Genomic DNA, 15560 nt, shown 5'->3' with positions numbered 1-15560 from the left:
AAGTAGGTATGAAGTCATATCCTCATGAAAAGGATATGACAATTGTAAATACATATGCACCCAACATCAGAGCACCTAAATATATAAAGCAAATATTAATAGAAATGAAGAGAGCAATCAACAACAATACAATAATTAGTAGGGGACTCCAGTACCACAGTTTCAACAATGGATTGATCATCCAGACAGAAAATTAATAAGGAAACATTAGACTTAAACTACACTTTAGACCAAGTGGACATAACAGATAGAATATATAGAACATCATATCTAATAAGAGCAGAATACGCATTCTTCTCAAGCACATACAGAACATTCTTCAGAATGTTGTTATGTGTAAGTCTTAGTTAATGTTGTTCAGTAAGTCTTAACAAACTTAAGATTAAAACTATATCACAAATGTTTTCTCCACAATAGTATGAAATTAGAAATCAACAACAGGAGGTAATTTGGAAAGTTCACAAATATGTGAAAATTAAACAATATGTTCCTGAACAACCAATGGGGCAGAGAAAAAATCAAAAGGGAAATCAAAAAATATCTAGAGAAAAATGAAGATGGTAACGTGATGAAATTTATGGGATGTAGCAGAAGCCGTTCTAAGAGGAAAATTTATAACAATAAATGCCTACATTAAAAAAAAAAAAGAGAGAAAGATCTCAAATAAACAACCTACCGGTATATATGAAGAAACTAGAAAGAACAAGAACTGAAGCCCAAAGTTGGTAGAAAGAGACAATACCAAATATCAGAAGAGAAATAAGTGAAACTATAAAATGTTGATTAAATAAATTGATGAAGATAAAAATAAATAGAAAGATATTCCATGTTCATAGATTGGAAGAATTAATATTGATATTGTTAAAATGTTTATATTACCCAAAGTGATCTACAGAGCCAATGCAATTCCTATCAAAATTCCAACGACATTTTTCACAAAAAGAGAAAAAAACAATTATAAAATTAATATAGAACCACATAAGATCCTGAATAGCCAAAGCAATCTTGAGCAAAAAGAACAGCTGGAAGCATCACACTATCTGATCTCAAAATTTACCACAAATCTATAGTAATCAAAACACCATAATACTGGCACAAAAAATGACGTACAGATCAATTGAACAGAATAAAGGGCCCAGAAATAAATCTATGCATTTTACAAATTATTTTCAAACAAACATGCCAAGAATACACAATGGGGAAAGAATAGTCTTTTTAGTAAATGGTGTTAGGGAAACTTCATCTCAGAAAAATGAAATTGGACATTTATCTCACCCTATATGCAAAAATCCATTCAAAATGTATTAAACACTTAAGCATAATACATGAAACTGTAAAACTCCTAGAAGAAAACATTGGGGGAAAACTTCTTGCCATTAGTCTGGGCAAAGATTCTTTTGTACAACCCCAAAAACACAGGCAACAAAAGAAAAAATACATAAATGGAATTACATTAAACTAAAAAGCTTCTACATAGCAAAGGGAATAGTTAACAGAATAAAGAAATAACTCACAGATTGGGAGAAAATATTGTGACACAGACATCTGATACAGGACTAACATCCAAAATATATAAGAAACTCAAGCAACTCAACAACGATAACAAAAAACAAATAATCCAATTTAAAAAATATTTCTTAAAAGAAAACATACAAATGGCCAATGGATATATGGAAAGAATGTTCAACATTAATAATCATGAATGAAATGCAAATGAAAAACGCAATGAGATATCACCTCACACCTGCTAGAATGGCTATTACAAAAATGACAAGAAATAACAAGTGTTAATGAGAAGGTAGAGAAAGAAATTCCTTGTACACTGTTAGTGGAAATGTAAATTAATACAGTCATTATGGAAAGCAGTATGGCAATTCCTCAAAAAATTAGAAGTAAAACTACCATGTGGCCCAGCAATCCCACTACTGAGTATCTAAAGGAAATGAAATCAGTATGTCAAGGAGATATCTGCATTCCATGCTCATTGTAGCATGATTCACAACAGCCAATACAGGGATGCAACCTAAGCATCCAACAACAAATGAAATAATAAAGAAAACTATAGGGAACCAGCCCCAACATCACCCGTGGGTACTCCGAGTTTGGTGGCTACAAAGGATTGAGAAAAAGACAGATTAACAGTGAAAGTGGGACCAGGGAGCCATCACTTATTACTGGAGGCAGTGAAGGCCCTGAGTTTAGGTTTACCGCAGTATTCATTGGTTACAATCACTTTGATCTATAGGGTAGCGGTGGAGTTAATGATGAGGTGAGGGTGACGTGATGGTGGGATGAATCAGTGAGCCGGAACTGAATCAGTGAGCCAGAACTGGTATGTCATTCTAAACATGGATAACAGTGACAGTTTGGGAGTTTCACAAAACAAGAACATGTGGTTATCTTTAGCCTATTATCTATGTGCAGCTGGTGGAACACGGACCTTACAAGGAGCCTACAAGTCTGGCTACATTATGGTGCTACGAAAGGGTTTTACATCCTTGAGTACAATGTTTATGGTAATAGGTCCTAGGTCACCCTGCACCAGAACATGAGGCATGGAGAGGCCTTCCTCTTCAGAGGCCTCCCACAGTTTGCTACGGTTTGATGTTCCCAGTTTATATGTTACTCGTAACCAATTTATGTAATCACTCTGTAAGTCCTTTCTCCTTTGCTGCTTCCCTCAACAGAAAACATAGTATATATACCCAACAGAATATTATGCAGCCTTTAAAAAAGAAATTCTGTCATTTGTGACAACATGGATGAACCTGTTGGATGAAATGCTGTGAACCATACATCTGATCAAGGCTTAAGAGCCAACTATATAAGTAATTCACACAATTCAGTAACAAGAAAAGAAGGTGATTGCCGGGGGCGGTGGCTCAAGCCTGTAATCCCAGCACTTTGGGAGGCCGAGGCGGGTGGATCATGAGGTCAGGAGATCGAGACCATCCTGGTCAACATGGTGAAACCCCATCTCTACTAAAAAAAATACAAAACGTTATCTGGGCATGGTGGCGCATGCCTGTAATCCCAGCTACTCAGGAGGTTGAGGCAGGAGAATTGCCTGAACCCAGGAGGCGGAGGTTGCGGTGAGCCTAGATCACGCCATTGCACTCCAGCCTGGGTAACAAGAGCGAAACTCCGCCTCAAAAAAAAAAAAAAAGAAAAGAAGGTGATTAAAAAGACATTTATTGAAAGACATACAAATGGACAATAGCTATATGAAAAGGTGCTCAACATCACTAATCATCAGGGAAAGGCACTAGGGAAATTTTGGTCAAAGAATATAAAACTTCATTTAGGTGGGAGGAAGAAGTTCAGGATAACTGTTGCATAATATGGTGACTATAGTTAATAAGAAAGTAGATTTTAAAATGTACTTACCACAAATAGGTTATGTGAGGTTATAGATATGTAAATTAGCTTGATTTGGTCATTATACAATATATTCATATATCAAAACATCATGTTGTACACCATAAATAGATACAATTTTTATTTGTCAATTGTTTCTTTTTTTTTTTTTTTTTTTTGAGACAGAGTCTCATTCTGTCGCCCCGGCTGGAGTGCAGTGACACGATCTCAGCTCACTGCAACCTTCGCCTCCTGGGTTCAAGAGATTCTCTTGCCTCAGCCTCCCAAGTAGCTGGGATTACAGGCACCCTGCCATGATGCCTGGCTAATTTTTATATTTTTAGTAGAGACAAGGTTTCACCATGGATGCGAGCTAGGTCTCGAACTCCTGAGCTCAAGTGATCTGTCTGCCTCAGCCTCCCAAAAGTGCTAGGATTACAGGTCTGAGCCAACATGCCCGGCCTTATTTGTCAGTTGTTTATATTTCCATAATAGGTAGAGTTTTCAGTAAATATATGTGAATTTCCACCCACTAAATACCTTACTGATGACTTTTACCTGAGCTAAACCACAATAAATTAAGACAGAAATAGTTCCTTCCAGATCTGCTTCAGATTTTGCAGAGTCAGGAAATAAGTTAATGTCTTTCCAAACTCCCACAAAACATAACACCAATTAGGGGTGTGCTCCTAATTATCAAAATGGAGAAGAGAAGACAACTCTTCCCAGTCGTAAGTGTCAACAAAATATGATGCTCATGTCAGCCAGAATGGAAATTACCTTCCCATGGGAAACAGCGGCAATATGAATTTTAAAACAAAGACAAAAACCAATTGGTTGAAGAACCAGGCTGGGAAAATAATGATTACAGTTCTATTCTCTACGTATGTGGAAAAACTTGTGAAAATAAAAGCCGAAAAAGTCTCAGAAACATCATAACTTGCCTTGGCATAATAGCCCAAAACCATGATACCAAATTCCTATTCTTTAATGAGCTGATGAGGTTTATTATCTTCTAAGGATGGAAGTGAAGAATGACTCATTCATCATTTAAAAAGGTAATAATGAACCTCACATTGCTCCACCCAGACCCATTTCTCAGATAACCACCAACCTGAGGGCAACTGCCCTCCTACAGGAATGAGCCTAGCAAAGTGAGTTACTAATTAGAAAAAATCACCCAATTATGGCAACTTGCTGACACTGGCAAGCCAAGTTTTACTTTATGTAGGCAGAATTTCATTCAGAACACACTTGGGACTTGTCTATAAAAAGGCAGACAAAACCATTTAGGCAAGAAGGCACTCCGTTTTGGCTTTCACAAATACAGCTCTGCAACGCATTTGCCCTGATAACATGTCTCTTCGACTTTCCAGTGGATCCAGGAGGTCCTGTTCTCGTCCCACCACAGGATCACTCAGGCTCTCTGGTGGTGGAACCAGCTTTGGGGCTGGAAATGCTTGTGGCATTTCAGGGATTGGAAGTGGCTTCTCTTGTGCCTTTGGAGGCAGCTCATCAGGAGGAAACGCAGCGGGAGGCAATCCCTGTGCCGGCTTCACTGTGAATGAGGGGGGGCTCCTTTCTGGCAATGAGAAGGTGACCATGCAGAACCTTAATGACCGCCTGGCGTCCTACCTGGACAATGTGCGTGCTCTGGAAGAGGCCAACGCTGACCTGGAGCAGAAGATCAAGGGCTGGTACGAGAAATTTGGGCCTGGCTCTTGCCGTGGTCTTGATCATGACTACAGCAGATATTTCCCAATAATTGATGATCTTAAAAATCAGGTAAGAAATCATGCTTCCCAATCATTTTCACGTACCTTTATTTTTAAATTTTCCTTTCTTCATTAAATTCTAAACAACATTTATTATTCCTACTTGTGATTTCTTAGAGAATTCCAATTTAGCATTGGAAATAAGCATTAAGTAGATTCAATTGGTTTACCTCATGATAAAAATGTCTATTTCATATCTATTATTAACTTTGATTTTTTTCCATTTCCTGCTCTTTAAAATAAAAAATACTTTTTGTTCTTTACCGATTGTGATCACTTGCCTTTAAAAAGTCAAATTCCCGTTTCTAGATCGTCACTTCCACCACCAGCAACGCTAATGCTGTTCTGCAGATTGATAATGCCAGGCTTACGGCCGACGACTTCAGACTCAAGTAAGTAGACTGCCCGAGTGAAATGAATTCATGGCGATTCATGCAAAGCATTAGATCAAATTTACCAACTCTTATTCCAAAACTATAAAACACTTGAATTTCACATAAACAGGATGTTATTACTTTTTTATGCTTTGACTATTAAATACAAAGCGTGAACTATTAAAACCAACGCCCAATATCGTAGTTCTTTTTCTGTCAAATACCTCAAAGTGGAAACAATAATTATTATAATTATCATTGTACAACAAACTTTGAAAATGTCTATTATGGCCAAATCTTCAAAATTCCAAAATCCTAGCATTTGTAGGTCAGCCACTATGTCTCCAACCACGTGACAAATTAGGAAATCATTAACACTCTTTAAGGTATGAAAATGAGCTGGCTCTTCACCAGAGCGTAGAGGCTGATGTCAATGGGTTACGAAGAGTTTTGGATGAAATAACCCTGTGCAGAACTGATCTGGAGATTCAGTACGAGACCCTGAGTGAGGAGATGACTTACCTCAAAAAGAACCATAAGGAGGTAAGAGCTAGTCATCTACGTTTTGCTAGATCATATACTTAACCTCTCCTATAAAAAGTTGGTGCTGAAGACACATTGTCAAACAGACATGAGGGCTGACCTGTCTTTTTAAGTGTCAAATTCTTTGTACAGATTCACCTTTGCTCTCTCATCAAGTTTCCTATGGGAAAAAAAAAGGAATCGTGTTTTCCAGTCCAATCAGGGTTGTAAGAGCAGTGCTTGGCTATGTAATTATAGGTAAATTAAAATGATCCACTTAGGAGATTACATCGAATTAGATAAAATAAATATACTTTAAGGATATCCTAAGAAAACTAGATCTAAATTTCTATGTGACTGTGGCAGATTTAAAACACTAAAACATTTACTTCATGCACACATTAAGTATACATACGTGACACTCATACATATTCTTAATAGGTACGGCTATAAAAATAATGAGACTGAAATTAAACTATTATATCAGAAGTTATGCTTAATCATAAACTTCCAGAGTGGTCATTGTTGGAGGCTAAGTTCCAAATTTTATATTGCAGCAATTACATCTTTAGGATTGCTTTCAGAGGCACTGTTTTCCAAAGGGGAAAAATCTTTATCCTTTGAAACTAAATTTGACATTTTAAAATAGCCAAAAATGTCCATGGTCAAGCCAAATGCTTAAAACAGAAGCTCAAGCTAAGAATCCTACTTGATTAGTCATGAGCCTGTCTTATAACTACTTGAATCACATTGATTTGACTACTTGGATTCAAATATGGTTACAGCTCATGCTGTATAATAAATTTTTGACGAATTAAAAGCAATTCATCAAAAATTTATTATACATATGGGGTTGCCTGTAAGTGAGGCAATACAGAAATCAAAGATATATGTATCTTTTTTTATCTTTTTCTTTTTATGCCTAAACCAGGAGTTTTCACTAAATCCTCAGATGTAAAAGCCACATCTGTAGATAGAGAAGACGTAGGGTCAACCAGAAGGAAAGAAGGCTGGAATAGCTGAGGGACTTGCTGCAGGGAAGAATGAAAACCTTAGTTACCATCGTTAAGACCAATTCATGAATGGGGAGGAGAGTTTTGGCAGCAGACATAAGCTGATGAGTGGTATTCCAATTTACAAAGTCTTCGCAGTGATGCCTGCCATTCACAATCTTAGAACTGACTCACACATTCTAATAGTACACAGTTCAGACAGGATAACGTGTAGACTTTGACTGCAACATAAATTCCAGCTTCCATGATGATAATAATCGTAATAACCAGCATTCATCTAGCATTTACGTGCAAGGCAGTATCATCGAGTCTTGTTATTATTTGTTCTTTGACTTCTTTTAACAACTCAGAAAAAGATCTTTAATTATTCTCAATTTTCGAATAAGTAAATAGAAATTTAAAGAGTTTAAGACACTTTCCCAAACTCACCAGCCACTACAGGGCAGAACCAAAATTCACACAGAGATTTGTGTGACTCTAAAGTCCAACATGATACTTAGTGTAATGTTTCTGAATAGACTTAATAGACAGCTGGGATTCTTTAGAGGGTGATGTTCTTCCCTGAGGGGTACACACACACACACACACACACACACACCCCACTTATTTATTTATTTATTTATCTGTAATCATTTCAATTGTTCAGAATTATTCAAACTCGGCCCTTCAACCATGTTCACGGCTGTGTTGAGGCTGTAGCTGAATTGAGACTATATCAAAGCCCCTAGTGGAATGAAGACCAGTCCACAAAGGTGGAGAATAGAATAAGTGATGGAGGATCATTCATTTTAAATGTTTAAAACTTTCATTTGGATAAGGAATTAAGACTCATTCTGAGTAGTAGAACTAAAACTGATGAGTTTAAGTCATAAGAGCCGGAGTTTGGCTCACTCTAATGTGGAACTCTGGAACAATTAAAACTCTTCCAGCATGAAACAGGCAACTTCATAAGGTTGAAATCACCGTCTTTGAGAATTAGGTCAACGGTACAGGAAGTATCCCATGTGGTGGGAGGGGGCAATGCACAGCCTGGGAAGGGAAAACCAGAGGAACTCTAAGTGCCCTTCCAAAGCTAAGCTTCTAGACTTTCCATGAGATCCCTGCACAGCTGAGCTGAACACTTTTCTGCCTCTAGGAAATGCAAGTTTTGCAGTGCGCGGCTGGAGGCAACGTGAACGTGGAGATGAACGCGGCCCCCGGGGTGGACCTCACGATTCTGCTGAACAACATGCGAGCCGAGTACGAAGCCCTTGCAGAGCAGAATCGCAGGGACGCGGAGGCCTGGTTCAACGAGAAGGTGACTCTTGTCCAGAGAACAACCCCTTTGCGTGTTACTGATATTCACGAAAGTAAGATTTGCTCCTTCTCTTACGTCGTTTCAGAGCGCTTCGCTGCAGCAGCAGATCTCCGAGGATGTCGGAGCCACAACCTCAGCCCGGAACGAGCTGACTGAAATGAAGCGCACTCTTCAAACCCTGGAAATTGAACTTCAGTCTCTCTTAGCCACCGTAAGAAAAGGACAACTTTATTTATTTATTTATTTTTGTTTTTGAGATGGAGTCTCACTCTGTCACCCAGGCTGCAGTGCAGTGGCGTGATCTCGGCTCACTGCAACCTCCGCCTCCCGGGTTCAAGCGATTCTCCTGCCTCAGCCTCCCAAGTGGCTGAGATTACAGGGGCACACCACCACAGCCGGCTAAGTTTTGTATTTTTAGTATGATCGGGATTTCACCATATTGGTCGGGCTGGTCTTGGACTCCTGCCCTCGTGATTCACCTGCCTCAGCCTCCCAAAGTGCTAGGATTACAGGCATCCACCGTGCCTGGTGAAAAGAACAATTTTTTACCATCTCCTAGGTCATCATGGTAGATCCTTGCCAGCTGGTTTTAAAAACCTTAACAATGTTCAAAATATATCCATATATATTTTTATAATTGTCTTAAAACATAAGGAAAGAATAGGATTGTATAGCTGACAGCTAAAACAACACGAATGCCTTTAGGTCTATTCTACCAAAAGGAAGGATTTGCTCATCTCTGAGCAATATCAGAGTCTTAACTATGTGTCCATGTGACATCGAAAACGTAAAGTTAACGGCAGGAGAAAATCATATTTCAAAGAAATTTTTGCTTATCTGCATCTCCATCTCAGGTTCTCTTTATTGCTTCCTGACAGAAACACTCCCTGGAGTGCTCCTTGACAGAGACGGAGAGTAACTACTGTGCGCAGCTGGCGCAGATCCAGGCTCAGATCGGGGCCCTGGAGGAGCAGCTGCACCAGGTCAGAACCGAGACCGAGGGCCAGAAGCTGGAGTATGAGCAGCTCCTGGACATCAAGCTCCACCTGGAAAAAGAAATTGAGACCTACTGCCTCCTTATAGGAGGAGATGATGGGTAGGTAAAATAATTTACATGGATGATGTAATATACTGAAATCTGCTTGCAAGTTAGATCCCACTTTCCACTGGAAAGTGGACACACTATGACTGCATGCATTTATTATCATGAATGCTAAATATTGAATATAATACACACTCAACTGCCAAAATACAAATTAACATCTTCACAGACCAGTATGCAGCAGGCACTGAGTTTCAGGTATGAAAATTTAAAATATCACTTCTAGAGTGAAAAGAACAAAACGGAAGCTAAATGGAGCTTCAGTGTGTGGACCAGGATTCTGACTCTAGAAATGGTTTCTGGAGCTCAGCACTCATAGAATCATGTCTTCATAGGACTGATAAAGTCTCAAGGGCACAGGTCTGGGAGTCTAGAGCTCAGGGTTGTCAGGAGCAGGAAGCTTCCTGAATTCACAATGAAGGGCATTTTCATGACCCCAGAAAGTTCTTCTATGCCCCACCTCCCTTGGCAGTTACTGTTTTATCCATTCTTGATGTTAATGTGAAAGGAATCATACAAAAAAATGTATATCACTTCTTAATGCTGAAGCAGCACGAAAACATTACAATCTCAGAGAAAACTCCACTTGGAAAAAATATCTTGTAATTATCTAACTGCCGAAGGGATCTACACCACTCTTCCCCATCTATCATCAAATCCTCCCTCATTGACTAGAGTGATGCTTCCAAATATAAGTCCCTACACGGCTATATGCACTTGCCACAATTCATAAACCTGCACAACTTAAAAGGGTGAATTTTAACATAAGTTGTATAAATACACCCGTTGGCATGTTAGAACTGCTGTTACCATCTCATGACAGCCTTTTCTGCAATTTCTTCCTAACTCCTCACTTAGTCACTTGGTAACTTAAGATCAGCAATGGAGAAGGTATTCATACCTCTACAAAAATTGGCAGGCGCTACAAATCAAATACTGGGTTACACAGTTGAAACTACCAAAGAGCTAAAGAAAACCATATGGTGAATCTAGAATTGACGGGATTCTCTCTAAATCACCCTCTTTTGTGATGTTTTCACAGAGCCTGTAAGTCTGGAGGTTACAAATCTAAAGATTATGGATCTGGAAATGTGGGAAGTCAAGTCAAAGGTAATTGAAATGAAATGTTGTTATGATATGCTACTTTTTTAAATTTTTTAACTTTTATTTTAGGTTTGGGGGTACACTGGAAGGTTTGTTACATAGGTAAACACATGTCATGGAGGTTTGTTGTACATATTATTTCATCATCCAGGAATTAACCCCAGTACCCAATAGCTATCTTCTCTGCTCTTCTTCCTCTTTCCACCCTTTCTCCTCAAGTAGAACCCAGTGTCTGCTGTTTCCTTCTCTGTATTCATAAGTTCCCATTATTTAGCTTCCATTTATAAGTGCGAACATGTGGTGCTTGGTTTTCTGATTCTGCATCAGTTTACTAAGCATGATAGCCTCCAGCTCCATCCATGTTCCTGCAAAAGACATGATCTCATTGTTTTTCATGGCTGCAGAATATTCCATGGTGTTTAGGGCTTTATCCAGTCTGTCACTGATGGGTGTTTAGGTTGATTCCTTGTTCTTGCTATTGTGAATAGTGCTGCAATGAACATTCACATGCATGTGTCTTTATGGTAGAACGCTTTATATTCCTCTGGGTATGTATACCCAACTACTTCATTTTTTAAATGAAAAGCTTGATTGTTATTGTATTACCATGGCTTGGTAAGAATGGATACAATAAAGATTTGTAGTAGATATCCATGTGTGCTAGATGTCTAATGTTAGTGATATGTGCTACATCACAAGGCCAGGAGTTCAAGACCAGCCTGACCAACATAGTGAAATCCCGTCTCTACTAAAAATACAAAAATTAGCAGGGTGTGGTGGTGGGCACCTGTAGTCCCAGCAACTCAGGAGGCTGAGGCAGGAGACTCATTTGAACCTGGGAGGCAGAGGTTGGGGTGAGCTGAAATCGCGCCTCTGCACTCCAGTCTGGGCAACAGAGCAAGACTCCATCTCAACAAAATTAACTAACTAATTAATTAATTGATTATTTCAAAAGTAACATGTCACCATGTTTTTTCCTAACCAAGAAATCAAAATTATTTACCAAAAATGAGTCTAAGTATTTGTGCTTACTGCATAGTTCACTCTATATGCAAATCCCGTTATTCCTTTAAATGATATAATTTCTTATTCATCTTTTTTTAACTATATAAAATCTCCTTTTAAATTTTAATTTTCAGACTCAGCCAAAGCCATAGTGGTTAAGAAAGTTCTTGAGGAGGTAGATCAACGCAGCAAAATACTTACCACCAGGCTCCACTCATTGGAAGAGAAATCTCAAAGCAATTAATTTGAGATGCAACAGAGAACATACGCCACATACCCCCTGAGAAGAAAAGACATTATGTACCTGTCCAGAAAAATGAGCATCTCTAAGAAAAATGTCTGTCCTGTTGTCTTTCTGCTACTTTCTCTTCCTGGGCAATCAATAACAGTGTCTCCCCATTCATCTGGAAGAATGTCTCACACAAATATGATGACTCATTTGGTTACCCTTCAGATATCTGTTGTCAACTCTTTGTATTCAATAAAACTCTTCTTTAGCAGGTTGTCACTGGTGATGTTGTCTTTTATTTAGAATGTTTATGTGTGCAATATAAATATATGAACACCTAACAGCTTTTATTTTTATAAAAACTCTTTTAAAATAATAATTTCCTCATAGGTTTTCATAGGGATTACCCAAAATTCAAACTGAGACAAATTCAGAAAAATAGAAATACCTTTATTTAAATCCCCAATCTGCCACACTTTGACAGACTAAGAAGCCTATTACCTTTAATAATAACTGAAATGTTGGGCCGGGCGCGGTGGCTCAAGCCTGTAATCCCAGCACTTTGGGAGGCCGAGGCGGGTGGATCACGAGGTCAAGAGATCGAGACCATCCTGGTCAACATGGTGAAACCCCGTCTCAACTAAAACTACAAAAAATTAGCTGGGCATGGTGGCACGTGCCTGTAATCCCAGCTACTCGGGAGGCTGAGGCAGGAGAATTGCCTGAACCCAGGAGGCGGAGGTTGCGGTGAGCCGAGATCGCGCCATTGCACTCCAGCCTGGGTAACATGAGTGAAATTCCGTCTCAAAAAATAAATAAATAAATAAATAACTGAAATGTATACATTTCAGGTTCTTCGTCTGTAAATGGGGATTATAAAAGTCATTCTTTCAAATGGTTATTGTAGATGAAACAAATAAGTTGTTGCAAAGTGCACTTATGGGGTAAGCATTCAATAAATGCTAATACTTATTTTTAATACCCAATATTTATAATGATTAATTCTCAATCTCATCTTTCTCTTAGATATATACCTTAAATAATATTCCAAATGTAATAGAAGTTATAGCAGAAATTCTAGTTTAGAATCCAAGTTATAGGAATAGAGCTATCCACTTCTCTTACAAATTTGTAGCTGGTATTTACAACTCTGTTGACCAAGAAAGATTTATCTCCACTAAAGGGAAATAAATTAGAGTAACTAAAAACATAATTTCCTCAGATCAGATATTACCTCTAGATACTTAGTTGACCCTCTATGCTGTATGGATGGATTATCCATATTATAATTTATTCAAAAAAATTGGTTTCAGGCTCCACTTGAAAATAAGGATATTGTAATTATCCCCGAATTGTTTTTATTACCTTCTTCTGATACAATCTTAGCACAGGCCTCTACAGCCAAAATGCCTAATTATGTCCTTCATTACATTATGTGAAATAAAAGTATTACAATCTCAGAGAAAATTCCACTTAGAAAAATAATCCTATAATTGCCTAAGTGCTGAAACGATTTGTACCAGTTTTCCCCGCCTATCATCAAATCCTCCCTTATTGGTACGGTTTGGCTCTGTGTCACCACCCAAATCTCATTTTGAATTGTACTCCCATAATTCCCACATGTTGTGGGAGAGACCCGGTGGGAGATAATTTGAATCATGGGGGTGGTTTCCCCAACCCTGTTCTCATGGTAGCGAATAAAGATCTGATGGTTTCATCAGGGGTTTTCACTTCTGCGTCTTCCTTATTTTTTCTTGCCGCAGCCGTGTAAGAAGTGCCTTTCACCTCCTGCCGTGATTCTGAGGCCTCCTAGTTATGTGGAACTGTAAGTCCAGTTAAATCTCTCTCTTTTTCTTCCCAGTCTTCACCAGCAGCATGAAAATGGACTAGTACACTCATTGACTAGAGTGATGATTAAATCCTTACACAGCTATACATGTCACAATTCATAGACCTGCACAACTTACAAAGGTGAATTTTAATATAAGTTGTGTAATGCACCCAGTCATGTGCTAGAACAGCTACTATCTCATGACAACCTCTTCTGCACATCTCTTCCTAAGCCCTCACTTAGTGGTATCACTTGTAGCTTGATGTCAGCAATGGAGAAGGTATTTACACTTTTGCAGAAATTGGCAAACACTACAAATCAGAAATTCTTCCTCCTCTGAAAGCTGGTTATGACACATTTACCAGCACATCGCTGATTGTACTCCAATAAAGATGACTTTAAAAGATGACTTTAAACATACACACACACAATGGTTAATCTCTTTATATATATATTTATATACAGAGAGAAAGAAAGATGAATACACCACTACCTTTCTTAAAATCTTCCAGTGGGATTGCTTGAGCCCAGGAGGTTGAGGCTGCAGTAAGCAGTGATTGCACCTTAGCCTGGGTGAAAGAGTGAGACCCTGTTTCAAAAAAAAAAAATTCCTCCAGTGGATTCCTGATGTGCCTAGCACTAAATTTAAATATTTTCCTATGGCCTGCAGAGGCCTATGTGACCTGGTTCTGCTTATCTCTCTTTTCATATCTTGTACCCTCACATTCCTCCTCAGCCCTAACAATATTGCCCTCCTCTCATTCCTCGGATACAGCCACTTATTCCTGCCTCAGAGCCTCTGTATTAGCTGTGCCCCCTCCCTGAAATGCTCTTCCCCAGATCTTTCCGTGGCTAATTCCTTTTGACTGTTCTCCTAAGAAGGGCTGTCCCTGACCACTCTAGCAGAAGTCACTAATACACTACACTGCCTTACTTCCTTCAAAACCCTCATCAGCACCTGAAATTATCTTGTTTATTGATTTCATTTCTTATTTGTTGTTCCTTCCCCTGCACCAGAATGTAAGCTTTCTAAGGCAGGCATATGGCCCATTTTCTTCAGCATGGTATCTCCAGCAACCAGACAGTGTCTGGCATATGGTAGGTACTCATTAAATACTCGTTCAGTGAATGAATAAATATATACATCTAAAGCCAGAAGAAGTATTTTATATTGGAAACATGTAAGACTGAAGTTGGTAATTAAAACTATAAAAGGTCACGGCTACAATGAGTCAGGTGTCTCCCTCTCCCTAACTAGTCTATAAGCTTTTAAAAGGACAGCTATGCTACACATCCCTGACCAGCTTCTCATTAAACAGCAAAGCCTGTGCCTTGCACCAACTTGGTCCCCAGTAATTATTCCAATGATGAGTTTTTGAAGAGTGAAAGTCTTGGCCTGAACAAGGAGACTCTAGGCCCCCTGAGTGACCTTTCGTATTTCTCCGATGGCAAAGGAAAAAGTAGAGAGGCCCGGACGGGTCCCTGAGGAGAGAAAGGGAACATAATAGGATCACTGGGAAGACTAAGGCCCTGTGTCCTTGTGTCCTCCAAGGTGAGGGGCCTGGGATTCTCACCAGAAGCCAGTCTTCATCTGGAATGAAGTATCAGTTATCTCCATTAGAGAGTAGAGAGTTGGTAAGCTTTGGTGAAGGAAAAAAATACACTGAAGAGAACGGATGTGATAAGGATGTACATATGTGAAATAAAAAAGAAGTGGAGTCATGTTCTAAAATGGAAATATCAACATTTAAGCAGTAGGTAGAGGAATGAAAATCTATGAAGAACAATCAATCAATAGGAACAGTCACAGGGGCAAAAAAGAGAATCAAGAGATGATACAGGAGACTTGGTTTCAACTGGTTCTCCTACTGGAAGCAACTAAAAATTCTGGATAAAATTCTTTTAAAATATTTTTTAAAGCATTAATTGGCCAGGCACAGTGGCTCACACC

The 15560-nt window shown here is 38.8% G+C and overlaps 1 protein-coding gene across 1 annotated transcript; it reads left to right on the top strand.

Annotated features, from left to right (window-relative positions):
* The first annotated feature begins 4613 nt into the window (after positions 1–4613).
* On the top strand, positions 4614–12053 carry KRT25 (keratin 25). Its single transcript, XM_017497166.2, has 8 exons — positions 4614–5142; positions 5442–5524; positions 5893–6049; positions 8177–8338; positions 8424–8549; positions 9217–9434; positions 10483–10550; positions 11684–12053. The coding sequence occupies exons 1-8, from the start codon at positions 4714–4716 to the stop codon at positions 11791–11793; spliced, it is 1353 nt and encodes a 450-aa protein (XP_017352655.1). The 5' UTR covers positions 4614–4713; the 3' UTR covers positions 11794–12053.
* Positions 12054–15560: the final 3507 nt, after the last annotated feature.

Source organism: Cebus imitator, unplaced genomic scaffold (assembly GCF_001604975.1).
Source record: "Cebus imitator isolate Cc_AM_T3 unplaced genomic scaffold, Cebus_imitator-1.0 Scaffold228, whole genome shotgun sequence".
NCBI classification, from domain to species: domain Eukaryota; kingdom Metazoa; phylum Chordata; class Mammalia; order Primates; family Cebidae; genus Cebus; species Cebus imitator.
Note: the sequence above shows the minus strand (reverse complement) of the source record. Positions and strands in the feature narration are given on the sequence as shown.